General features: G+C 49.9%; 3 protein-coding genes across 14 annotated transcripts in view; 1 reads left to right on the forward strand and 2 right to left on the reverse strand.

Moving 5' to 3' along the window:
• The window catches only part of FHIP1B (FHF complex subunit HOOK interacting protein 1B), a 31,136-nt gene extending 9,302 nt beyond the window's left edge, over nucleotides 1–21,834 (forward strand). For 10 of the 12 annotated variants that reach the window (XM_074372482.1, XM_074372484.1, XM_074372483.1 and 7 more), the window contains 11 exons: nucleotides 91–419; nucleotides 549–1,187; nucleotides 1,550–1,708; nucleotides 1,901–1,987; nucleotides 2,197–2,364; nucleotides 5,843–5,922; nucleotides 6,126–6,331; nucleotides 6,731–7,510; nucleotides 9,946–10,124; nucleotides 10,283–10,445; nucleotides 12,936–21,834. In XM_074372482.1, coding sequence (XP_074228583.1) covers nucleotides 282–419; nucleotides 549–1,187; nucleotides 1,550–1,708; nucleotides 1,901–1,987; nucleotides 2,197–2,364; nucleotides 5,843–5,922; nucleotides 6,126–6,331; nucleotides 6,731–7,510; nucleotides 9,946–10,124; nucleotides 10,283–10,445; nucleotides 12,936–13,297 — 2,961 coding nt within the window. In that variant the 5' untranslated portion in view covers nucleotides 91–281 and the 3' untranslated portion in view covers nucleotides 13,298–21,834. Of the gene's footprint in view, nucleotides 1–90; nucleotides 420–548; nucleotides 1,188–1,549; nucleotides 1,709–1,900; nucleotides 1,988–2,196; nucleotides 2,365–5,842; nucleotides 5,923–6,125; nucleotides 6,332–6,730; nucleotides 7,511–9,945; nucleotides 10,148–10,282; nucleotides 10,446–12,935 lie in introns of those variants that run through there. The other 2 variants (XM_074372492.1, XM_074372493.1) reach the window with 2 other exon arrangements.
• Nucleotides 13,782–18,560, reverse strand: C10H11orf42 (chromosome 10 C11orf42 homolog). The gene is made up of 3 exons (XM_010964968.3): nucleotides 18,489–18,560; nucleotides 14,181–14,979; nucleotides 13,782–13,912 (listed from the first exon to the last, which is right to left on the reverse strand). The coding sequence occupies exons 1-3, from the start codon at nucleotides 18,558–18,560 to the stop codon at nucleotides 13,782–13,784; spliced, it is 1,002 nt and encodes a 333-aa protein (XP_010963270.1).
• A 1,371-nt stretch (nucleotides 21,835–23,205) lies between the features above and the next one.
• Nucleotides 23,206–24,525, reverse strand: OR52W1 (olfactory receptor family 52 subfamily W member 1). The gene has a single exon (XM_010964970.3). The coding sequence runs from the start codon at nucleotides 24,454–24,456 to the stop codon at nucleotides 23,494–23,496; it is 963 nt and encodes a 320-aa protein (XP_010963272.1). The 5' UTR covers nucleotides 24,457–24,525; the 3' UTR covers nucleotides 23,206–23,493.
• Between the last annotated feature and the right edge of the window lie 1,380 nt (nucleotides 24,526–25,905).

A 25,905-nucleotide genomic window follows, 5' to 3' on the forward strand; every position in this document is an offset into this window, starting at 1 on the left:
TTCAGTGGAGTGGTGGTTCTGAGTTCTTCCTGCTGTGGGTAGAGAGAAGCAAACTTCTGTTAACCTCTTTTTCCTTTCTCTTTGAATTAGATTTGTAGGTCTGGATTGGGCAGTGACCTCTGGGCTCACTACTCCAGCCTGGTGCATCTTTTGGCTCCATGGACAGCTGCTGGCTCCTACAGACCGGATGAAGCAGACTAGAGACACAAGTGGAGAAAGTCTCCAGCTGGCATATTCTCAGAGTGTGGCCCTCTGGCCGCTGGCCCTGCCCAGCCTGCTTCATGGAGAGGATGAACTGGCTGAGCAGGCTGGCCTCCCGGGCCCCTGGGCACCGTGTACCACAAGGGGCCAGTCTGCAGACCCCTGTCATGGCTGACCCTGAGACCTGCCTCATGGTCTTCAAGAATCACTGGTCCCAGGTAGGAGACTGTATGCTGAAGGGCCCAGTCTACTGAATGCCCGAATCCTTCTAACCTTCTCTGTTCTCTCACCTTGCCACCTAGTCACCTTATCATCTTAGATTCCTTCTTGCTGTCCTGTTTCTACAGGTGGTGCGAATCCTGGAGCGGCAAGGCCCTCGGGCAGCGCCTGGGGGCGCAGACGATCTCAGTGCTGTGCGAAACCACACTTACCAGATGCTGACCCTGTTGGCAGAGGATCGTGCAGTCCCCTCGGCCCCCTCAGCTCCTGGGCCCCTGCTGGAGTTTGCTCTGCGCGAGGATCTGCTCACCCGTGTATTGGCCTGGCAGCTTCAGTGGGATGAGCTTGGAGATGGGGTTGAGGAACGGCGGGCTGAGCAACTGAAACTCTTTGAGATGCTAGTGAGCGAAGCTCGCCAGCCACTGTTGCGGCATGGTCCAGTTCGTGAGGCTCTGCTGATCTTGCTGGACGCCTGTGGCCGCCCTGTGCCCAGTAACCCAGCACTGGATGAAGGCCTGGTGCTACTTCTCAGCCAGCTGTGCGTGTGTCTGGCCCGGGAGCCCTCATTGCTCGAGTTCTTCCTGCAGCCACCTCCTGAGCCCGGAGCTGCTCCCCGTCTTCTCCTCTTTTCTCGCCTTGTCCCCTTCGTCCATCGAGAGGGCACCCTAGGCCAGCAGGCCCGTGACTCCCTACTCCTGCTCATGGCTCTGTCAGCTGGGAGCCCCACTGTGGGCCGCTATATTGCAGATCACTCTTACTTCTGCCCGGTCAGCACCTCCTGGGATGGGGGGTAGGGTATGGCGTGCAGACACTGGGCAGCACCTTGCTGTGCAGGAGATGGGGAGGGGCTATGTACCAGGGTCTTCTCTTTCAAGAAGTAGCCCCTCAGGTTTGAAAGCAGTGCCTGGAGTTAGGGTGGGGATGAACCATGGGCTTATGTGGATAAGGCAGGTATGAAGGCTCTTCATGGGCCAGTGTTCCACATGATGTCTTGGCACCTTGGGTAACTAAATACCTGCTGGTAATAGCTCTTCCCTCTACTCTCATAAAGGCTGAGTTAATAGTTCTCTGTTCCCCCTTTTTATATGGTCTGAGCCTTTGGTAACGTGTCCTTGGGGATGGCCCCCAGGTGCTGGCCACAGGGCTGAGTGCCCTGTACTCTTCACTGCCCCGAAAGATTGAAGTTCCAGGTGATGACTGGCACTGCCTGCGACGGGAGGACTGGCTGGGAGTGCCAGCCCTTGCGCTCTTCATGAGTTCCCTAGAGTTCTGCAATGCAGTCATTCAGGTGGGATTGGGGTTCCCAGGAAGGCTGGCCCTTGGTCATTCTGGGGAGATGGGTGGGAGAGGGCGCATTCCCCAGAGTTCTGGTTTTCTGCCATCTGGGAGGTAGGGTACCTACTTGTACTATACCATTCTACTCCCTTCCAGACAGTGGTCCCCTTCAAAATCCTCCACCCTCTCTCTTGCACCCCTACAGGTGGCTCACCCCCTGGTGCAAAAGCAGCTTGTTGATTATATCCATAATGGGTTCCTGGTGCCTGTCATGGGCCCTGCCCTGCACAAGGTGAGTCATGGATGGAAGGCAGATTAAGGGATTAATTAGGCTGAGGGATGGTCCCCTCAATGCCAGGATCAATGTGGGAGGCTGTGGGGTGTGTACTTCTCCCTTTTTCCCTGTCTGCTCCTAGTTACCTTGTTAGAACTTAGGGAAAGTGGCTCAGTGTATATGCGGGGAAGCCCTAAATTTCCAAACTTTCCCTTCCCTTCGTCCAGACCTCTGTGGAGGAGATGATCGCCAGTACCGCCTATCTGGAACTTTTCCTACGGAGTATCTCAGAGCCTGCCTTGCTCCGTACCTTCCTGCGATTCCTGCTGTTACACCGGCATGACACCCACACCATCCTTGACACGCTTGTTGCCCGTATTGGCAGCAACTCCCGGGTATGGCCCCTACCTCTGCCCTGGCTTACCTGGGTGAGCCATCTTCTCTCTCTGACCTCTGTTCTGGGAGAGTGTTCCTGCCCTTCTTTGGCCTTTGTCTCCAGCAATTACTTCAGAGTTAGGTGGCATTTTCTTTCTAGTGTTAAACTTAACTGTTTTGGGTACAATTTTAATGTGCCTACTTGCTTTTATAGTACATGAATCACACAGTCACCTTTCCTGGATGTCTTTGGCTACTCATCGGGGCTACATGTTTTGCATCTGTGCGACACTTGTAATGTAGCATTGGCCTGGGATTCTCTCTAGCTGTGTAGCGCTCTGTGGCTTGCTGTGGGTGACCTGAGATCTCTTCTTCACATTTTGTGTCTGCTTTGATACGTGGTCCAGGTGCTAATAGTATTTTTACCTTCTCTTCCCTTTGGATTTGCTGCATTTGAGCTGCTGTAACTTGGGGTACCCATCCGCACACCTACCAATTACATTCCTTCCTCCTGAGCATTTTTACAGAATGTTCATTATGTGTCATACTGTTCTCTGGTACTGAGGATATGATGGGAAACAGTAGTTGCTGACTTCATGGAGCTTCCTTCACAGAGGAAGTAGATAAGCAAGCATATAACTAGAATAATTGAAAGTTGTTATGAAAAAACCAGCAGGGTGCTTAGAAAACCATAGGGTGGTCAAAAAGCCTCTCTGAGGAGGTGACATTGGTAGAGACCTAAAGGTCGTGAGGGAGTTAGCCTGTTGAAGAGCAAGTGGAAGAACAGTCTAGGCAGAGGGAGCAGTGCACTCAAAGGACGTCAACGGGGGACGAGCTTAATGTGTTCGAGGAAATGAAGACCAGTGTGACTGGAGGTGTAGCGAGCAGAGGGGAGAATGAAAGGGAGGTGAGATTCAGATCATGCGTGGCTTGTGGACCGTGGTAAGTTTGGATTTTTACCAATAGAAATGTATATAAAATAGGAGTAAATTGTTTCTAAGTAGTAAGTCTTTCTTAGGGCAATAAAGCCTTAGTTTAGCCATGGACTTTATGGCATTTATTCTGGCTCTGGCACCATTTTTGTTTCCTTCTTTTCTTACAAATAATTGAGGTTCTCTGGGTCCTTGTGTTAAAAATAGAAGTTCTTGGATCACTGAAGATTCCAGAAAACTGCTCTAGATAATTGAGGAACCTAGTTGTAGGGTTCCAGGTAGGTGAGGCTCTGAAAGAGCGATGATTTGTATAGTTGAGGTTTCTGAGTAGCTGAGTCAGTGTATATATGAGATACTGTAGACTCACTCTGACTTGACCAATGTTTCTGAACTAAGTGTACACTTTAAAATTTGAAAATAACAACTGCAACAACAAATTCTAAGCTCTGCCTTAGATCTCTTGAGTTATAATCTTTGGGAGTAGGCCTAAGGCATATGTGCTTTTACGGTGTTCCAAAATGTGATATGATACATGCCTTGGATTAAGAATTTTGGTGTAAACCAATAGGGAGTAGGTGTCAAAGTTTTAATTTTACAAAACTAAAATTTTAATTCTCATCATGCTGAAGTCAGACCATGGTCTTAAATCTGGCCTCTTGGAATGTCCTGTTTGTGTTTCGGGAACATTGATTTCCTTCTTAGGGTTGATTTTTTTTTTTCCCTCTCTGCTGGGCTCTGTCCATCTTGTTTTTGTCTTAATCTTATCCTGACTTCTTTGATTTTCCCTCATTGTGTAGTTTTTATTTCTGTTAGTGTCACATTTGGTCCTCTGGTCTCAGGAGCCTTTCATGTTCCTGGGGTATTTCTTCTTTGTTCCCGGTTCTTAGAGGAGCCAGGTCTCTTCTGATTTCAGGATGCCATGGTAAACATGCAGATGCTTTCCTTTCCCCTGTTTGGTCCTTTTAAGCTGGGTTCTGTTGGCCTGTGTAACTGCTGTAGCCTGTCTTTTGTGGCTTCGGGTGAATCATGTTGGCCACCCAGTCTGAGTGCTTGAGTATCTGTATTACTTTCCTATTGCTGTCATAACAAATTGCTACAAACATAGTAGCTTAAAACAACATAGATTTATTATCTTACAGTTCTGTAAGTCACATATCTGATATGGACCTCACTCCGCTAGAATCAGTGTCAGCAGGGCTGTGTCCTTTCTTGAGGCTCTAAGAGAAAATCTGTTTCCTTGCTCAGTTGGGTCACCGGTGGAACTTATTTCATTGTAGTTACAGGACTGAGATTCCTGTTTTCTTGCTGGCTGTCAGCTGAGGACCATTCCCAGCTTCTAGAGTCCAACCAAATCCTTGGCCTGTGACCCCTTCTTCCATCTTCAGAGCCATCAGTGGATGATCAAGCCCCTCTCATGCTTCAAATCTCTCATCCTTTTTGACCCATCTGGAAGAGGTTTTCTGCTTTTAAAGACTTACGTGATTTGATTGCACACCTGGATAATCCGGGATACTCTCTCCATCTCAAATTCCATAACCTTAATCATACCTGCAAAGTCCCTTCTGCCATGTAAGATGAAATATTTACAGGTTCTAGAGATTAGGACCTGGACGTCTGAGGCGGGCAGTTTTTCTGCCTATCACACAGCCGTGTAGTGAGTCTGAATGTTTTCATTGCTAGTAAAATTGGTCATTTAGGATAAACCTCCTGAACATCCATCCTGTCCAAAATGTGAACTATCTCATCTCTTTCCCACTATGATTGGCTTTTACAGTTGTTTTGTAAATGACGTGCAGGTGGTGCCCTAGACTAAGACCCAGTAGTTGTCTTCAGGGAGCTCCAGGCATACTTGCCACCAGGGAAGTATAGAGAAAGTGCTGTGGGGATTCAGAGGAGTGAGGGAGAGCCTACGTGTGCCTGTTCTCTTTTTACTTTTCAAAAACAAAAGATTTCTCCTGTTCTGGACCCACCTTATTTTTTCCTTTTCCCGTCAGCTGCCCTTGAACTTTTCTTTATCCTACCATCTGAGAAATACAGTGGTGTTGGAGAGGTGACTCAGACTCCATGTTCACAGCCCCGCCCACTTCCCAGCTGGGATTCTTCCAGGTTCTCTCTGGTTTCTCATTGGTAGGCCTTCAGTTACTGTGCTGCTACAGTCTGCAGACAGGCATTCGCCTAGTTATCCTGCTGCTGTTGTCTCCTGTTAGTCGTTCATTCAGTCCCACTATTTCCTGGGGTCTCTTCGTGGGTATTCATTCCATTTAAGTATTGTTGGAATCTCTGCTGCCAGGAATATGTAGCCAGAGAGTCTGCTGACATGTGGTGGTCTATAGAAATACACTGAATTTGACACATGGTTCATTCCTCTCTGTGAAGAATAAAGTCTTGCCCACGAAGATCATGTGATCATTTATTCACTATTTGAATGTTATGTGCCAGGCCCTGCGCATATTGTTGCTCCAGGAGTGATTGGTTGGGCCTAGGGTTGGGGGGTTCCCATTTGGTAAACATCTTGGAGGGTAGAGAGCTCTTATGGTGACTCCCTCCCTCCTCCCACACCCCCCAGCTCTGCATGGTCTCTCTGAGTCTCTTCAGGACCCTACTGAACCTCAGCTGTGAGGATGTCCTGCTGCAGCTGGTTCTCAGGTACCTGTGGGAGCAGGGCTGAGGGATGGCTGACCTGGAACCCTCAGGGCCCTTGTGCATTGCTGGGGCGATGGGTTTTATTGGGGTTGCTCATATGTTTCTTCCTGAAGCCTGGCTTAGCCATGTAGTTCTACTGATGTTCTCCCAAGCCCTGTCCTTCCTTCCTGATCTACCCTGTGTCCCTTTTCTGCTGCCTTTCCCAGGTATCTTGTCCCATGTAACCATGTGATGCTGAGCCAGAAACCAGCTGTGCGTGATGTGGACCTATATGGACGAGCAGCAGACAAGTTTCTCTCCCTAATCCCACGCTGTTGTCGGCACCGTGCCTCCAGCCCACCCTGTCCAGAGCATGCCTCATGGGCACGAGGTGGGCCTAGCAGAGAGGCAGGGAGAAGGGAGGACACGACGGGTATGGCCTGGGTTCTGGGAGAGCCTCGCAAGAAGTAGGGGCTAGGGTGGGAGGAGGGAGGTAACCATGAGGGGCATTCCATCTTTGGGGAGGTCCATGAGGGGTGTTGTAGGGTGGATCCTTAATTCCACCAGAGAAATTCAGCTTCTGAGCAAAGCTGTTCATCTTCTTCACTCCCATCCTGGACTATTCTGTTTCCATTGTTTCTTTGCTGTCAGTGGTGGTGAGAAGGGGTGGTAGATGAGTAAAAGTAAGTTTGGAGGGTGGAGAGTCAGCTGTCTGAATAGGTCCCATGTTTCTGCCGCTTCGTTGCCTTCTCTCTTAGTTACCCTAGCTGTCTTATGCTTCCTCCCGCACCTCTGTCTCTTGGATCCTTCTTATGTTTTTTCCCCTCTGCAGGACCTGGAAGCCCAAGTGTTGACTCCTCTTCTGCAGTGACAGTGCCCCGTCCCTCCACGCCGTCTCGTCTGGCCCTCTTCCTGCGACAGCAGAGCCTGGGTGGCTCCGAGTCCCCAGCCCCAGCCCCTCGCTCACCAGGGCTTGCTGCATCCCCAGCCTCCAGCCCCGGCCGACGGCCCAGCCCCGCAGAGGAGCCTGGTGAGCTGGAAGACAATTACCTGGAGTATCTGCGTGAGGCGCGCCGTGGTGTGGACCACTGTGTCCAAGCCTGCCGTACCTGGTCTGCCCCCTATGATGGCGAGCGGCCCCCTCCTGAGCCCAGTCCCATTGGCTCCCGGACTAAGAAACGCAGCCTACTGCCTGAGGAGGACAGGGACAATGCGGGGGAAGGGGAGGAGGAAGAGCTGGGGAGTGGGGGGCTGGCTGGGGGGGGAAGAGAGGGCCCCGGCCACCTGCCCCCTCCCCAGCTCAATGGGGTGCCAGGACCGTGGCCTGAGGGGGCCAAGAAGGTTCGTCGGGTGCCACAGGAGGGAGCTGGGGGACTGCTAGAGGGCATCTCCGAGGGCATGGCAGGACTGGAGGGCTTTGGGCAGGAGCTCCGGGAGCTGGAGGTGGCATTGAGCAATGGGGGTGCTGGCTCAGAGCCCCCCCTAGAGCCTGCACTGCCTCTTGAGGAGGAGGAGGCCTACGAGAGCTTCACCTGTCCCCCTGAGCCCCCTGGCCCCTTCCTCAGCAGCCCTTTGCGGACTCTCAACCAGCTGCCAAGCCAGCCCTTCACTGGTAAGCTACTTAGCCTAGGCCTTCTTGTTTGTGTACCCTTTGCATGTTCTTGATGTGTTTGTGCTGGTTTCTGAGACCAGTTCTTGGCCATGTCATTCCTCTGTACTTGCCTAGCTCCTCATCCATTTTGCTTGGGTCCCCTCCAGATCCATATCATGTCATACTTGTGTCTCTGTGTCTGTCTGTACATCTTCCATGCTTGTGCTGGTTCGAGTATTGCCTTATGACTAAGCTTTGTATATCTGTCCTATGTGCATGTTCCTCCTCTTCCCCAGTCTGGCCATTTCCTGGGATGTGTGATCGGATTATTATGTGTTTGGTGTTTCTGGTAAATCACAGCGATATATGTGGAAGACATATGTGCTGTCCTGTATGTCCTATAAACCATGCTGTTCCATGCTGTTCCCACCAGTCTACCTGTCTGGGTGTTGGGTCTCCTCTCAGTTCTTCAGTGAACCAGGGTCAGCTGTCTGGTGTTCTTCCCCCTCCTCAGCTCTGGCCTCCTTCTTCTCAGCCTCTTCAAAGAAGGACTCAATTTCAGGTTTCTCCTGTTCCCTGTCCTTGTACCTTGTTACTTGCCATGACTTCTCAGTAAGGCTTTCTTAAGGGTTTATGGTTAGTAGTAAGAACTAAGCAGGTAGAGTAAAATACCTCTGTCTGGATAAATTGGATCAGTGAAATACATCTGTCAGGGCAAATGACAAAGCATGGCCCTGAGCCCCTTGGCTAAGTTCTTTTTGCCTCTCTGAAAGACTCTAGAACTCCACCTGGCCTGAGTGGTTGGGTTAACTGCTCTTTGTTTTTGTTTGAGAGCCAGCTTTACCCAGCCCAGCCCTCACGCTGGCTGGGCATTGGGGGGAGGGGGCACTTTTGGGAAGCAGTGTAGTGCTTTGGACTACACATTCCTTGAGTTAGCATACCATCTATGTCACTGATGCATGTAAATCACTTCCTTGTGATGCTGGTACGTTGTGAGAAGTCAGCACATGGTAGCTTTTTACTAGGATTATCATCTCTTGGATGCATGACAGATACAAGTCGGCCAAGGCAACCACCCATCTTCCTGTTGTTCGTAGTCAAGTTATCATGCCTTGATCAATACGTATCCTAACTGGGCCTGGGATATGCTGCATCCTGCATGTACAGCATCAGACCTTCGGCTTGGGAGTTGTGACAACTCCCTCTTACAGACTGCGTGAAATATCTCTTTCCCTTTATTTAGTCTCTGCTCTCTCCTGCTGTATCTCATTAGAAGGCAGTGTGCCGGTTTTACCACATTCTCGAAGCATTAATTAAAGCTCCCTCCTTTTTCTTCTTTGTAAACTCATCTGAGCCTTTTCTCTTACAAGAAAGTCCCAGGAAACGAGAAGGACCAAGTTATGGGATATCTTAGGACCCTGCTGAGCTAGAGTTGTTTAAGAGCTAAAGCTAGTCCTGTGCGTAGGGAATGGAGAATGTTCTAGGATCTTTTTCAGGATTTGGTGTCCCTTGCTTGTCAGTGTTCTCCTGCCTCAAGTCATAGTGCAGTTCCTAGGCACACTCCCTTCTCCCACCAGACCCCTGACCAGACAGGCTGTGATGGTTCCAGAGTCCTGGTGCTGGTGATCTGGCTCAGTTGAGGCTAGTTCTTCTAGAACATCATTCTCATCTCTTCTGTTATCTTCTTCCCGATTAAGGAGTCTTCCCTGAAACAGTGTTTGGCCCTGAACTAGGCTCCCTCTACTATAGATTCTGTTCCACTGTCTTGGCTCCCAGTTCCTTCACAGACCCGATCGCTCCTCTGACTTTAAGCCGGCCGATATCATCGCCTTCTTTGCCTTTGCTGCACTTGCTTCTTGCTTTCTTTCTGACCCAGGTCTAGCATTATCCTCTGTCTCGTGTGTAGCCTGATTTCTTCTTTTGGCCCTAATCACTTTCTTACTTGTTCTTTCTTCACTTGTCCTCTTGGGTGAAGCTTTTTAAAAAAACTGAGAAATATATAGCTTATAGTTATTAAATATTTATGATTTGTTAGATTTTGGCCTAAATGCTGTATATCAATACCTCTTTGATTCTCTTAATAATCTTATGAGGTGGGTATATTTTCTTCTTTTACCAAATAGTAAACTATGCTTGGAGAGTTTTGATTCATCTAGTAACTTAACGGTAAACGGTAAAGCTAACATTTGAAAACTAGGTCTTTCTGATTCCAGAGCCTATGGTCTGGCCCTTCAGCTCAGATGTGTATAAAGGTGGCCTCTGGACCTCTTGTGGGTCCCTGTGGTATCTGCCATTTTATCTCCTCCAGAATAGGTGGTCACGGATATTTAAACCTACCCAGAGACTGACATACAAATAATTTTCATCTGGTTGGTGGTGGGGGGTCTCTTGTTTTTGGGAGGAATGAGTGTGACGTGCATTGTGTTCAGGCCTTGTATCCTTGTGCCCACCCCCAGGCCCCTTCATGGCTGTGCTCTTTGCCAAACTCGAGAACATGCTGCAGAACTCCGTCTATGTCAACTTCCTGCTGACGGGGCTGGTGGCCCAGCTGGCCTGTCACCCCCAGCCCCTGCTCCGCTCTTTCCTGCTCAACACCAACATGGTCTTCCAGCCCAGTGTCAAGTCCCTGCTGCAGGTGTGCGATGCATGCATGCATGGGTGCGTCCAGGCTCCATGGTGGGCCAGGCCCGCAGCTGGAGTGGCCGTGGGGGTGCTGGGAACAAGACCAATGGACTAGAAGGGACTGTGTCAGTCTAGAGCCACCCAGAAATGTCATGAAGTTGTGCTTCATAGGTGCTGGGCTCTGTGAAGAATAAGATTGAGAGCTTTGCAGCCTCGCAGGAGGACTTCCCAGCATTGCTGTCCAAAGCCAAGAAGTACCTCATTGCCCGTGGCAAGTTGGATTGGACTGAGGGCCCTCCAGCAGGACCTGCCCCCCGCCGCTCTGATTCCCTAGGTGAGGCCTACCCTGCCACCCACTCCCTGTCTTCCATGGACAACTAATTAGCTTAGGTTCATTGAGTTCCTGTTAAAGTTGATGCCTTGTGCCAGGAACCGGGGAGTTGCAGCATGTGGAGTCTTGATTTTGTCCTCAGGCTTCTGGTCAGAGGATAAAACATAGTTCTGTCCACCAAGAGCCAAAGCAGTAGTATCAACAAAACTACTCTAGAAGTGGGGGACAGTCAAGGGAACAGAATCGTCTCTAGGTTGAGATAGTGTTACAGCTTGGTAAAGGACATGGCATTTGATGTGGGTCTTGGGGGATGGATAGGACTTGGGTAGGCAAAGGAGTGGGATGGCTTTATTCTTTTTTTTTAGGGAATAACATGAACTGTTAGTTGGAGCAGGGGATTTAGAAGGTGGTGGAACATTGGTAGTAAGACTGGAAAGGTTTGACCAGAGCAGAAGGTTCTCAGAGTAGAAGTTGAGCTGGATAGAAGTTACAAATTTTTAGGCAGAGAGAAACCACTGGGGGTTCTTAGATCTGGGAGTGGAGAGAGAAGTATGCCAGTTCATGTGCTGGGTGTGTTGGAGCTAGGAGAAAATGGAGTTAGGAGAGCAATTGGGAGGCTTCTGTCATATTGCAGGTGTGACCTGTAAGGCTTGAATTAGAACCTTGGAAATAGAAAGGAAGAATGTGATATGGTGGAAATGGGAAGGAAGTGTAGGCAGAGTTTGATGAGTGGTTATGAAGTATAAGGAAGAAGGAAGAGTTAAATAAGGCTGTGAAGTTTTAAATCTATCTTTCATCAACAAGTATCTGCACACCTGCCAAGTGTACTAGGTGTTGTCTTTAGTACAGGGGGCTCGGGGAGGTACAAGATGAGATCGTTGCTTTCAAAGAGCTGATAGTCTCTACAGTGATTGGAGGGTTGTCATAACTGAGGGAGCAAAGTCTTAAAGGTGGTGGGAGTAAATGAGATCCAGAGCCCTAGGAAGGGATTGACATTGGACAGGAAAAGGTGGTTTTTTTTAACCTTCTTTGAGGCAGATGAGGAGAGATCAAAGGAGGAAATGATATGTACCAGTGGAGATTTGGGGTGTGGAGGGGAAGCTTAGGGAATTGAAGTCATTCTTTATTTGGTAATCAGAGTAGGAGGCAAAAATAATTGGCTGAGCAAGAGAGCAGAGGTGAGATGGGAGCTTAAGGAGAAAAGTGTATATAAGTTGGAAAGAGAGGACCAGAAGGGCTATTATATAGCTGTGAAGACCCAGCTGAAGTTCCTTAGTATGAGTTTCTCACAGTCCAGTACTGTGAGTATTTCCTGCTTCCACTGTCCTGGTACGTGTTCACTGTGGGGGGCCCAGGAATATGAAGACAAATAAGACAGAGTCCAAGCCCTTAAGCTCACAGATTAGTGAAAGCGGTAGAAGACATGAGAACAAGTTACTACAATGCGGGGCAGTAAAATGGGAAGTTAGTGGAGGGCAAACTAGAGGTTTCACCGAGAGGTGGGGGTGGGGAAATTAGGCCAAGGATGAAAGTAGTGGGGAGAGCAAAATTAAGGCAGAAGGGGCTACAGAAGCATGAAAAGAGCCTGGAGAGTCCCAGGAAGAGAAGGTGGGTGTGGAGCCAAAGCAGGGGGTGCTGTAGAAAGTTGTGAGAAGAGGGTGGAGGAAGTGTGTGAACCTGGTTGGTAGGGGCCCTGAATGCTAAATTTAATAGATCTTTCTGGCATGTCTCTGCAGCCAGTTTTAGAGGTTGAGAATAGGAACCATGTCATGATCTAGAGACTGGATACCTAGAGTTTAGGGCCTAGACCTTGGGCATAGATCCAGGCAGAAAATTAGAGGCGAGAAGGCAGTATTTTAAATGGTTCACTTGAGTCTAAGCTGATGTGAAGTTGTCTGGCCACAACTGCTGGGAAGGTGGCTTTGGTGGATATAGGAGAGGGATTGCTGGAAGGTAAAGTTGTGGCACAGGAGAGTGGGTCTTGGAGGAACAGTCGTGTGTGGCAGATCTGATAAAGTCACTGAACTATGATTGCGTATGTGGCCCTGTGGGTACTGAAGGAGCAGGGGATGTGGGTCAGGTGTTACAGGTGGGGGAGAGAGGAAGTGTTTGACCCTAATTCAGGAGGGTGCTGGGAAGCAAGAGGTAAGGGCATGTTACAGACTGAGGAGAAGGAGCTTGGCCATGGTAGAATGGTGATTGGAAAGGGAGGAGCATTAAGAGAATTCCTCGTGGTGAAAGGGCCTGGAGAAGGAGGGGGTCTTGTTTGGGGATGAACGGCTGAAGTGTTGACTGACTAAAGACTGAGCATGGTGGTTGGCTGGCGGGGAGGCTGGACAGAGGGAAGAAAGCTGGGCAGGCAGCACTTTGGTGTAGGTCCTAGTCGAGAAGTCCATGAACCTGGAGGGGTACGGGGAAGTCTCCTCTCCCAGGCCAGGTGGGGGGGCACTTTGCCTGACCCAGCACCTTCACGACACTCCTGTTTGTTCCCAGTGAAGAGTCGGAGGCCGTCCTTGGGGGAGCTGCTCCTGCGGCACGCACACAGTCCAACCAGGGCTCGGCAGGCGGCGCAGCTGGCTCTTCCGCCTGGGAGAGACGGCGCAGGACTTGGCCTAGGTGGGGGCTCCCCGGGGGCTTCAACGCCGGCCCTGCCCCACCGAGGCGGGGCCCCCGAGCGCCAAGGTGAGGCTCTGCGAGTCAAGAATGCTGTCTACTGTGCAGTCATTTTCCCTGAGTTTCTCAAGGAGCTGGCTGCCATCTCCCAGGCCCATGCTGTCACCTCGCCTTTCTTGTTGGATACTTCAGAGGAGGGATCTGGCCCTCCTGTCTCAGGCTTTGGGGCCCTCAATCCTTAACTTTCTTCCATGGACAATCAGGGCCTTGAGTGGCCTGGGCTGGGGGCCAGGGTGTAGGCTCCTTTTTATGTTTGGAGGCAGTGGCGAGAGGACTTTTTAATTTATTTCTGATGAATGTTTTCTGGAGAACTTGTTGCAATACGTATAAAAGGGAAATCTCTATTCTGTGCTCATTCTTCCTTCCCTCCCTTTTTCTATGGGGCCGGGGCTCCAAGAAAGTTGTACATAGATGGGGAAGTGGTCAGGGTACTTTCTCTCTGGTGAGGATCAGATACCAAGTTTCAAGGCACTTCCTACGCCTTTAGAGGGTGAGGGGACATGAAACCTAGGGAAGAAATGTGGGCCTTTCCTCCTCCAGACCCCCACAGGAAGAAGCAGCATGGGCCTAGGATGGTTTGGGGGAGCAGCAGCTGATGTTTATTGGGGACCAGTGTCCCTATGTCAGATCTTGGGGGCCTCGCCCCCTGCATCTCTTGCCTCAGCTTCATTCGTCGCTGTCGAACTCCGAGGACAGACCCTGCAGCAGGGGCAGGGACATGGAGTGCCGGTCGGGGTCCCCGGGGCCCCCACCCTGGGCTCCTGGTGGGGGGCTGCGGGGGCTGAAGAGCCAGTTCTCTGCCAGGGTTGGGGATAGTCAGAGCTTGACTCATGCCCTGCTTTTTCTGCCTCCCTGATCCCTCCCACTGGTCTTCTTTGTTGTACCCACCCCCTCACCAGGACCATGCTTCCATCTCACCCTCCCCTGGCTCCCTCACTCCATCCTCCTCACTAGGGTCCAGTGTGGAGTTACAGGTGCCCTGTAACGCATTCCTGGGCTATACTCCCCATGCCCTCTCCCTCCACCCTGCCCCGTCCCTCTCATCTTCATTTCCCCTAGCAGTACCTGACAGCATCTGGGGCCCTCTTCGGAAGAAGTTTCGGCCCTTGTAGGAGAATCTGGTTGGTCTACCCTCTGGCCCTTCCTGGGGAGGAGGTGTAGGTGGGTCTGGGACAGGCATGGGCACAGCAGCAGCTTCGGGGATATCCTCAGGGGCTGATGTGTGGGCCGGAGGTGGCATGGTGCTGAGGTTGGGTCTGACCCAACTGGCCCCCTGAGGCAGTGGGTCTTTGATCAGAGGCTTCTGTGGTCCCAGCACTCCCTTGGGCTGCAGTGAAAACTTGAGGCAGGAGAAGGCAATAGGCAGTGACCGTTGTAACCGGAGCAGCTGGGGCTCACGGGCGGTAGGCAGCAGCCCCAGCTGCAGCCAGGAACAGGAGAAGACCTGGTAGATAACATAGATGCTGCGGGTGCTTCGGAGCCAGGGAAGAGTCTGCTGTAGGCTCACCTGCCCTGGTGGCAGCAGCAGGAAGGCCACCTTCTTGCGCAGGCCACCCATATGTAAGTGGATCTGGCAGGGCTGTCCATCCAACAGTCGCGTTTCTCCATAGGCTATCTCTGCTCGGCCATTTGGTGAGTATTCTCGAGTGCAGTGGGCAAAGGCTCCCTCAGACCCTGCCTGCTCCAGGAGGTTTGGTAGTGGCCCCACTGGTTGTAGTGCCCGCCGGCCCTGCCGACCTGGCAGAGCCAGGCGGGTGTGGGCTGGGCGGGACTGTTTCACAAGCACACCCAGTAGGTCATAGCAGGTTGCGTCCGACAGGAAAGGTACTGCCACTACATTGTGCCCAAAGCGCTCCTCGATGACCTGCAGGTGGCCAGTTTATAGGTCAGGGACTGAGTGCATTAGGGTCAGGGCTAGGAGTCACCTGATAGCCTGCTCTAGATCGACCCTCCCACTGTCACTGTTGGATTACATCTCCACAATGTGCTCAAAGTGTTATGCTTCCTGCTTATCTCCCAGTTCTCTCCTGTAGCAAAACCTTGAATGTCTACTATCTGCCAGACTCTGCTAGACACTGGAAATGCATAAAAAAATGAGACTTTGTCCTTGTCCTAATATAGCTCAGTCTAATGGAGGAGACAAACATGTAAACAGTAGGCAGCTAAGTAAAAGAACAGAGAGCAAACTATGGGGCAGGTGAGCTGTGATTTAACAGCCTTTGTCTTTGATAGAAGAGGATCAAGGATAGCTTCTAGGTGGTAATACTTTGGCTTCTAAGGAATTAGGTAGGAGAAGGAACAGCCAGTGAAAAAAACTTGCACTTAATAAACTAAAGGGCACAGTCAGGAACATATAATTTCTTATTCAGTGTAGGGTGTGGAGAGGGACAAGCACACAGGAACTTGAATCTTCAAGGCCTTGTGTGTGTGCTAAGTGGTGGGAATTTTATCCTGAGGACAATGGGAAGCCACTTGAAGGGCTCTGGCTAGGAGGGGCAGGATCAGATAGGCATTTAAAAAGTTTATTTGGAAAGGAAGGCATAAAATAAAGGGAGATAGAAAAATCAGTTAAGAATGTTATAAAATTCCAGGCAAGACATGGTGAGCCTCTGAATTAAAATAATGGGGGAAGATATTTAGGTTATAGAATTAGTAGAACTTGGTCACTTAAGGTGTGTGGGAAAAGGAATCCTCAAGGATTATTCTTACGTGATTGGTTAGATGGGTGATGTCATTAACCAAGAATGGATACACAGAAGTAGCTTTGGAAGTCCACTCTTACACCGTGTCTGCCCTAGCTGCAGGGGGTACTTCTTTTAGGGATTTGTGACCTCATCTTTGGAATGCTAGTTCCAAAAGGCTTTTAAGGATTACAGTTCCTCTCGATTTTGTCCTTGTCTTGGCCTTTTTGGGCTTGGTAACCCAGTTTTGGAAAGTTTAACTTCATGACCAACTGGGAAAGCCTATAAGATCCTCTTAGTAATTATACTTAGTTATGATCTTAACTCATCCCAGATATTGTTGGCTGAGAGTTCTGGGTCTGCATGCCGCTGGGGAGCATATACCGTCCCTTCTTTGGGCCCCTTTCATTTTAGAGTTCTAATTTTAAAATGCTGTGTGCTCTGCTTCCCTCCCCCAGCCTCCCAAATCCAACATGTCTGTGCCCCAAGATGGCATTGCTCACTTTGCTGGCCTGGTAGAATTCACCAGTGGTCCCTTAAAGCTGATCGCTTTTTGCTACATAAAGCTGATTTGGAAGTGCTGCCCCCTAGCGTAAGAGAAGGGTACCTAACTGATGGAGCTGTGTCTGGGCTTTACACAAGCTGTGATAGCTTGAAGACTCCTGTTTTTTGTCATCTAGCCAAGGAAATAACTGGTGCTCTTTGTTGATCTGCAGGGAAGAATTTCCCATCATTATTACTCCTTTGTTTCACTAAGACATGGAACACTTAACTTTTGAGTGGAGGCCTCGGGTTGATAAAGGCCCCGAGAAGGGCGGTTGGGTTTCCAGGGGTGACAGCAGAGCCATGGTGGGTTAGGACTTTTGTATAGAATGCTCTGCCCCATGACCTTGAAAGCATAGTCACCAGACATAACTTCAGAACCCCACCCTAGCCGCTCCTTTGGTGCCTCGGTTTCTGTACAACTAAGGCGAATAAAAGTGTCTCCAGGGGAGGTCCCTCTAACAGGAGTGTGATGTTTAACGTGTCTGGTTCTCATGGTCTACGTTTCTGCTAAAGGGTGGCTCCCTGATTTAGCTGGAAACTCTTTTCCAGAATATAGACAGGAATTTGCCTGAATGGAAGTTATTAAGTCCTTATTCTTACCCTTGAGGGCCCAAATGGCTGCCCTAAAATAGGAAAATTAAAGTGCTCAGTTCTGTGCTAGAGTGAGTGTATTCTTGGCAGAGTCACCATTTGAAACCACTACCTGCTTCTGCTGCACTTGTATTTCTGGATGGAAGTTCTGAGGAGCTTAGAGGCCTGCAAATTTAGCTCACCCGGGAGCAGCCCAGGAAAGTGATGGTGGAAGATTATCTTCCTGTAGGTACCTTGGCTGGTTTGAATTCTGATAGGGAGCCCTTGAGTCACATTCTGTTTAGGGAGATGTTCTACAAAGTGCCCAGTAAACTGTCAGCAGTTCTGAAGAGAGGAAACCAGGTCACTCAAAAAGGTGTCCTACTCTTTGAATTTGCTATCTACCACCAGTGGTTTATCCTGCGTGTCCCTACACTGAATTTCCTGACAATTTTCCATTTAAATAGCATAGGGAGATTTTCTGATTCTCAGAGCTGGTGTAGCTTTCTAATAGTTAAAGACCCCATTTATTTCACCCTAATTGTGATTCATCTAGTCCAGGCCCAACCTTTTACACTGCTGAAACTAATGGCTCTCATTCTTGGGAGGACCTTGGCTCTCCTGTTTTTGCTTCTTTGGGAAGCTGACCTTTGTGGTGAGCAGCTACTCCATTTCAGGTGGGACCTACGTGCCATTCAGGCTGCCTTGAGTCTGGTTGGCACTCCTTTAAGGTGATCGTTTTAAACCTGGTGGGCTGCCTTCTACAAATGCTTTCTGTTCACTCTCCTTCAGATAACATGACCAAAACTTGAGCCCTCAGTTCTCTAATCTCAGAAATTAGTCCCCATCTAGATTTGGTGGGGTTTTCTGGGCTCTTGCAACTCAAATATAGCTGGGATTTGCCAGGTCCTGGCAATCCATATATTTGGCTCAAAACCCAAATTCTCATTCTGTGGAAGTTAAGCGGGAGAGAATCTGTGAACTGGTTGAAGGTAAAGTTCAGGTTCTTTAGAAAACTTAAAAGGCCTTTCATGATCAGCCCCTATCTCTCTTTAACCGCATTTCCACCAGTACTTTGAACTCTGTTCTAGAGGACTGTTTGCAGTTCACAGGTATACATTTTCTTTTTTCTCTCCTGGCTTTGGCATACATTCTACCTTTAATTAGTACACTGCTCACTCACCAACCCACCTGCTTATTAACTCATTCAGGTGTTCATTAAGCACCGTTTATGTGCCAAGTATTCCTCCTCCCTCTGGGTGGGAATACCTGCTTGCCTAGCTAGAATGTCACTCTCTCCAGGAAGCCTTCCTGACCTCCTAAGTCCTGACCCTGCCTTAGCACTTCTCCTTTCTGCTCTTACGGCTCTCTGTATGTTGTCTTTCAAGGAACCTTTCTTTCTGCTTTTGCAGTTGTAATTAAATTGGGCACTCTGTGCAGTGCCTGGCACATAAGCCAGCACTGAGTAAATGTTAGTTATTATTGTCTCCAGGCTTTCCACCCCTTCCTAGTCAGAAGCTGCCCAGACCCATCTAGCTCACACTTTGTTACTTCCTCTTTAGCCTTCTTTACCTACCTTATCTTTGATGAGGGTCCAGGTGGCATCAGCTTCATCCAGTGTCAGCAGGTGAGGGGTACCAACCAACATGGTGGGGGTGTGGGAGGGGTTAGGCAGGGCAGTGGCTGCTGCAGGAGCCCCAGGCTGCCCAGGGAGGTGAGGCCCCAGGCCCTGGGCTCTGACCTACTGCAGTATGAGGTCATAGAGGTCCTGCTGGGTGCTGGGGCCTTGGGTGGGGAGAGGGCAGTCACTTTCCTAGCCTCACTGTGCCTACAGCCTCAGTTCATACTCTTTAGTTGCTTATTCATTCTCCTGCTTTAGGGGAGGAAGATGCAGGTATCCATTAGGGCATTTGTACATGTCTGCATGTGTGTGTGTATGTGTGTGTAGTTCTTGGTCTGAGTTCTTTAAGGAAACAGGATCAGGCCCCTCCTCCCTTTACCAGCCTCCTTAAAGCAATTTGCTTTGCTATCTTGTCAGTTGCAGATGACTTCTTTGTGAGATTGGATTGGGGTCCTGAAGGACATGAGAGAAGCAGGGATCAGCACCTAAACGAGAACAAAGCAGTGACTTTCAGCTTTGGCTGTGCTTTGGAATTACCTGGGAGCTTTAAAAATTACTGGTACCTGGATCCTACTCCCAGGGATTCTGATTTAATGGGTCTGGAAAATGCCTCGGCATCAGGGTTTCTTAAAGTTCCTCAGGCAATTCTAATGTGCAGCCTAGGTTGAAGCTCATTATTAGTGAGTGGGTTACAGTTACAACGAAAGCCGGGTGGGTGTGTAGGAGGGTGCCGTGCTGAGCGGTGACAGCGTGGAGGATGAGAATCGAATTGGGATAATGTTGCCTTAGTTACTGGAGAGAACTTTCAGGAAACCAGATACACCCAGGTAAATTTAAGAAAATGTTCTCCATCCTCCACTCCCTTTCCTGGGCTGCCTTGTGTCTAGTGGGTGCTCTCCCTCTGCAGCCCTAACCTGTGGGTGATTTTCACTTGTGTCTCTGTCCGGAGATCTCAACCTGGTGTTTTGCTGGGAAAGAAGAGTGGTTTTTCCCTGGAGAAGAACCACCCTAGAGAGTTTCTAGAAGCTCCTTCCCCACTCCACTCCTGTGTGCCCAGGAAGACCCTTTGTGTGCGGGGAGCACCCTCCGCTATCCCGGCCCAGCGTATAGAGCCGTCTCACAAAGTCGGCCATTGTTGGAGCTGACTGAGGTGGTATGAGTATGGGGCCCCGGGGAGGGTCCTACTGTGGTGGGAGAGTGCTGCCGGGAAGTTCCCTAAAGGACAGGTAACTGGCCCCAGTGGAGAGCAGGTCTCCCTGGACAGAGCAAAGGGTTTGGGTGTCAGGTCTTTCAGCAAGGGTTTGACAGTGAGCATGGGCCTGTGCTCCAGGAGAGGAATTAGTATTTAAATATTTGTTGAAAGTGAATGTGTTAGGGGCTGTTCCAAACACTCTTGAAGGCGTTATCTTAGTTAACCCTTTTAGTAATCTCTTGAACTAGGTACTGTTATCTCCCCATTTTACAAGTGAATTAACAGGCTCAGAGAGATTAAATAAACTAGTGCAAAACATACAGTGAGTTCATGGAGGGTCTAGGGTTCAAATCCAAGTCTGCCTGATTCCAGCTTTAACCATTAAACAGTAGTTTCTTCTGGTGAAGGGAGAGATCAGCATGTTCCTTGTGCTTGCCCGAGGGCTGTGTGCCAGTTTGAAGTTCAAAGTGCTGATTAAAGGGAAGTGGGCAGGATGGGAGAAGAGCCACCATAGACTCAATCAGAAACCCCAAGATTCTTGTAAGGTAAAACCAAGTCTCCTCCTCCTCATGTCCCTTTAGCACATTTTTTATTATGGTCGACAAGGAGAGGTCACCTAGTAAAGTATAGCTGGCACCTCTGTTCCCTCAGAAAGGAATTCTGAGTGAGGTAGACAGAGGTGGAGAGAGACAAGGACAAGAGACAGACACGGGGCATAGCTGACTGACGGTGCAAGGAGACAGATGCCGGGGGACAGACAGTGAGAGCTGCTGAGAAACAGGCAGAGAGTGATGCACATCTGTACCCTGAGGGGCTCCAGGATGCGAAGGGGTGGATGAGGTAGGTGCCAGGTTGATGAGCTGTTGGTGAAATCAGATGAGGCTCTCTTTCGGATTTTTGTTCATAGAGGGGGCTCAGAGGGGAAACTGGGTACTATTGAACTCAGCCAGAAGCCCATACCTCTGTCTTCTCTCTCGCTGTCTGATCACCATGATCCTCCTGCTCCCTAAAAAATCTCATAAAACAAACAGTCTGTCTTTCCTTTTGGCTCATAGAGACCGAAAGTTGCTGAAGGAAAACAGGTGACAGCTGAGTTCTGGGTGGAGTTGATGAGCCCAAGGGCTGGGCTGTTCAGGCCATATCTTACTCAAGGGTCTTGCCACCACTGTGGCAAGTTCTGGGGTCTCCCTGGGGAAGAAGGCACAGGTCATCAGCATATCTGAGGAGTGAGCAGGGTGGGGAGCACTAGGGGAACAAACAGGTGGGGCTGACCATCCAGAGAGCATGCTGCTTTCTGCAAGCACCCCTAGGGCCGCACAGAACAGCACCAGTGGTGACGAGGAGCCCTTCTCTCAGGCTGTAGGGATGCTCGTACAGGTCCCTGATCCCTTATTTGAAACCTTTTGGGATGGATGGGTTTTGGAATTCAGAGTTTTTCAGATTTCAGAAAGGGAATAGAGTGCCTTTATGATATATAAAGGAATACCCCAGTGCGATTCAGGGCAGTGCTCTATAATCAAACCCATCAATAATTCTGTAGCTAAGTGTATGAATATTCACACTAAGTGAGATAAATATATACTATAAATATGATTGTGATGGGTCAGGCCAGATTTTGGATCAAAGTTATGAAAAATCTATTGTTTCTTAAGAGATTTTTTTTTTATTTTGGAATTATAGATAAAGGATTATGGGCTTATAATTGTTCTCAGGTTGTTGTGAGGAGTGAGAGTGCCGGTAAAGCCTTCTAAACGCTCTACATGGTAGGTATGCAGTCTCCATCCAAAACAAAATATGAGTGTCCATGGGGGTGGACCTTTGGCTTGAGGGAAGAAAGTTCTTACAGGGAACAGTATACAGCTTCGGACTCAGCTGCCTTGGGAGTTGTGTGTGCAAACAGAGTGAAGGTGCCTTAGAAGAGAGGCTGCCTGTGGTGGGAGGGGGACTGAAGTCATTGCTTATGAACATTGGCTGTGTGTGATTTTCCCTTTTCACGTACCAGAAGGGAAAGACAAAAACGGTGTGCGTGTGTGTATGTGTGACACAGGACTGTCACACATTTCTTTATATTTCTTTATAAAAATGTTGTAATAAACATCTTACTGCATATATCTTTGTTCACATCTCTAATTATTTTGTCAGGATAAATTTATTGAAGAGGAATCACTCAGAGAAGGATATGTACATCTTAAAAACTCATGACTCATTAGGATTAGAATTTTGTCACAGTTATCTGCAAAATCATTGCCTGGGGGTCTTCTTAACTCACAACTTCATGAAAGAGATGAGCCTTGAGAATGACTGAGCCCACACTTGGGCTGAGGGAAACTAGATTTCCTCCTCGTCCACTTGGCTTCAGCATGACAGCACCTCTGAAAATCATACCAGGCTTCTGGGCTCTCTCTTCAGTTCCTTGTTAATGAGGATCTGGTGAGGCCCCATGTGGCCCTGGAGGTGGCATCACTTGCTTTTTCAGATCTGCAGCCTCCTCCTGTGTGGCATCCCATGGTGCTTGGTCCAGCTGTCTGTGTGGAGCTGTCAGGACAGCACCAGGCTTCAGGTTTTTGTGGCTAACTCCCATACCCACGGTTATGATTGTTTTCCCAGAGAACCTGGGTCTGCCTGTGCAGCCTACAGATTACTCTAACCTCATAACATTGACCCTCTGCTTTTTGTCTGAGATTATACTCATTCTGGACTTTACACTGGTATGAAAATCTCTTTGTGCAGTGTCTGTCCAGCGCAGTCTTTTAGCTGAAAGTGCCTCTCATGCGGGGTGGCACAGTGACACTTCCTGTCGATCTCCGTTCTCCGGCTGCCGCAGCAGTGTGAAACATCCCTGTTTCATCATACTGCACCAACATCGCGTGCATCTCACGATGTTGGCCAGGACTAATGCGGGTGCTGGTGAGGATTCTATTTGGAAATTCTACATTCTTGGCTGAGGATGCACAAAAGGGCAGATAGGTGAGAGACCATAATGACTCTGGACCTCAGGCAAGCAGGTGAAGTGGTTACAGTGGTTTTCTGGGATATCAAAATTTCTTTCAGTTGGACTCCTGACCCCTGAAGCTGCAGACCCCTGGGAGAGCAGTTCTAGCCATTAACTCCTGAGGCTTTGGCAGGGTGGTAAGGGGAGGGGTAATAGTGATTATACACGAGACCGAGAAGATTGTCTGAACTGAGAATGTCTTAACGAACGGTATCTTGGACAAATTTGGGACTCCAGGGCACATTATCCAGATTCTCAGAAGGTGGGGATCAGCCTGTATACCTGCTGACTGACTGAAAACAATCTGGCTCTAGGAGTAGAGGGCTGTGATTCCAAGCACTTGCCTCCGGAGGCAGTGTCACTCTTCCCAGACCCCCAGGTCCGGAATCTGTGGAGGATCGTTCGTGAGGGAACGTGGGGAGACTTAGGTGGGGGTGGGGTGATGGAGTGGGGTGGGGGGAGGAGGAGGGGGATAGCTATTCTTTAAGTTAAACGGAATGTACTATGATCCTATAATAATTCCCTGATCTCTTATTTTTCCTGCCTGATAACACGTGGTACCCTGTCTCCTGTTTCTTCCCAAGCAGGATGCATGGCTAGGCCAGTTTACAGATGCCAGTGGTACACATAGAGCCTTCACAGCAAATATCTGTTGAGTGATGATCACGTCATATGCAGACCATGGGACAAAGATGACATAATCCACACTCCAGACCCCAGTCTCCTCTGAATGTCCCCTAGCCTCCACCCCCAGGCACCATTGTTTTCACTGTCCATTAGAACTGGCTTTTTCTGAATGTGAAGATTTCTAGGAGGTGGTCCCTGATCTGCTTGGTGCGGGCTCCATAGATGAGGGGGTTGAGGGCAGGTGGCAGCAGCAGATAGATGTTAGAGAGAAGGATGTGCACGGGCTTTGGGACGGTGTGACGACCAAAGCGGTGTGTGAGGTAGGAGAAGAGACCAGGCACGTAGAAGGCCAGAATGACACAAATGTGGGAACTACATGTACCAAAGGCCTTGGCACGGACTTCCCAGGTGGGCATCCTCAGCACAGCCTGGGCAATGAGCCCATATGAGCCGGTGATGCCTAGAATGTCTACACCTGACACAGCCAATGAAAGTGCCAGTCCATACAAGTTGTTGGCCCGTGTGTTACCCACCACCAGCTCCACCACTGCCATGTGGGCACAGTAGGCGTGGTCTATGGTCGTGGCTTGGAAGTGCTCAAATCGTGCCACCAGCAGAGGGAAAGGCACAACGATAGACACAGCCCTCAGCGCCAGGGCCAAGGCCGCATAGCCCATGCGGGCTTTGGTGACTAGGACAGAGTAGTGCAGCAGACGCCCTACTGCCACAGCACGGTCACAGGCCATGGCCAACAGCACCCCAGATTCCACGGCAGTCAGTGCGTGAACAAAGAACATCTGGACCAGGCAGGCAGCGTATGGCACAGGCCGGGGCCCGAGCCACAGCACAGCCAGCAGCCCTGGGGCTACAGATGTGGCTAAGCCCAGGTCTGTGGCTGCCAGCATGGCCAGGAGCAGAAACATGGGCTGGTGCAGCGTGGGGTCTATCTGCATCACTGTCAGCAGTGCTCCATTGCCCAGCAGGGAAAGCAGATACATGGGCCCAAAGACCAGGGTCAGCCAGGCCTGGGCACCTGCTAACCCTGGAATGCCAGTCAGTATGAAGAAGGTTGGGCGTGAGAAGGTGGAGTTGGGCTGTGGAGCTTCTGCCATCCTGTAGCGTCAAAGCTTTAGGGCTCATGGGGGCATGATTGCTGATAGGGGAAGGACAGGGAGAGATTTGGGGATGTCACAGTGGCATGGATCCATCCATGTGTGTATAAGAATAGTGCAGGGCCGGGAGGATCACAGTGTTATAACCTTTGACTGGGGTTTGGATGGATAATCAAGGTCACAGCCCTAGCTAGGATGGGAGAATCCTTGTGCCTGAAGGCCCGTGAGTGTTGCAGGGGAGCATGGGCACAGAGGTGGAGAGAAAGTGGGGTGTCACTGCTGCAGTGGCTGGTAGAGCTGGAGCCCTGCAGGTGGAGGTCAGCTGAGAGTGGAGCTGAGATGAATGATTTCTTCCTCAGGGTCCAAGTAGAGTCTGTCTCAGTCTCTGTAGATGGGGGAAAGCCGGTGCTGGGCTCTACAGTGGGGATGGGCGCCATGATCTTAAGTGCGGCCGAGCTTTAACATTCTGGGAATCCACCCTCCAAGAAGAAAGGAGGAGAGCAGAGAGAAAGGGAGAGACAGGAGGAGGAGGCAGATGGGACCTGGAGTGAAGCCAGAAGGCTGGCGTGACAGGAGAAAACCTGGTGGGTTTTTGGGGTATGGAGTGCTTACGTTATTCTTAACTTGATGCTGAAGTGGCGAACTTGAACATGGGCTGAAGAGTTGACATAGGTCCTGGGAAGCAATGGAGAAAGAGAAATGGTGGCAAAAAAAAGGAACTTCTCTGTCTCCTTTCCTTCTTCACAATCCAGAAGGGGGTCACACTAGATTCTCATTCCTGTGGTGCCAGAGGGAGTGCAGGTGACAGAGAGGAAGGAAGTGGCACTCAACCCAGGGTAGCAGCCACATGAGGAAGAAGCATCTCTGATGCTGGAGGAGGCAGGATGTATAGAACTGATTCCTCCCAGAATCTAGCCAACTGCAGAAGCTTGATGCGTGTTGGATGGATGATACCTGAAGGAGGAAGGAAGCACCAGCAGAAGACTTGACTGGGGAAAGAGACTTGGCCCTGGGTGTTGGCAGTTTCTCCTCGTCTTGACCAATGCCTGGGGGACCTTTATGTGGCTGTTCTCCCTGCTTCCCTCCGGGGACCGTTACCCCTCCCACCCGGCCACATTAACTCTTCCCTTTCTGCCTCTTTGCTCAGTGCTGATAGGCTGGGTGGCTCAGGAAGTAGAGTCAGGAGGCAGAGGTGGGGGCAACAAGGAAAGAGACTGACTTATGGGAGTGGAAAGATCTGGGGCAGAGGAGCACTTCCTCTGAGAGGTCTTTGCTGACTCCCTGAAGTCTGGAGAGAAGACCTTGCTTTCTTTACTCTTAAATGGCATCAGTCTGCCTCTGTTGCATTGTAATCACTCACCTAACCCCCGCCACCAGACTGAAAGGGTTACAGGCAGTGCTTCTTATTAGCCCCAGTATCACCACTGCTTGTCACAATGCCCCATAGTC

This window comes from Camelus bactrianus, chromosome 10, assembly GCF_048773025.1.
Source record: "Camelus bactrianus isolate YW-2024 breed Bactrian camel chromosome 10, ASM4877302v1, whole genome shotgun sequence".
NCBI lineage: Eukaryota > Metazoa > Chordata > Mammalia > Artiodactyla > Camelidae > Camelus > Camelus bactrianus.

What these genes read in the sequence shown, in the direction of transcription:
- C10H11orf42 (XM_010964968.3), bottom strand. Translation starts at nt 18,560, where the DNA reads ATGTTGGTTGGTACCCCTCACCTGCTGACACTGGATGAAGCTGATGCC. An exon ending in GGACCCTCATCAAAGATAAG is followed by an intron (nt 14,980 to 18,488) that starts GTAGGTAAAGAA and finishes GGCCACCTGCAG; the next exon opens with GTCATCGAGGAGCGCTTTGG. An exon ending in AGGGCCCCAGATGCTGTCAG is followed by an intron (nt 13,913 to 14,180) that starts GTACTGCTAGGG and finishes CAACCCTGGCAG; the next exon opens with AGAACTGGCTCTTCAGCCCC.
- OR52W1 (XM_010964970.3), bottom strand. Translation starts at nt 24,456, where the DNA reads ATGGCAGAAGCTCCACAGCCCAACTCCACCTTCTCACGCCCAACCTTC.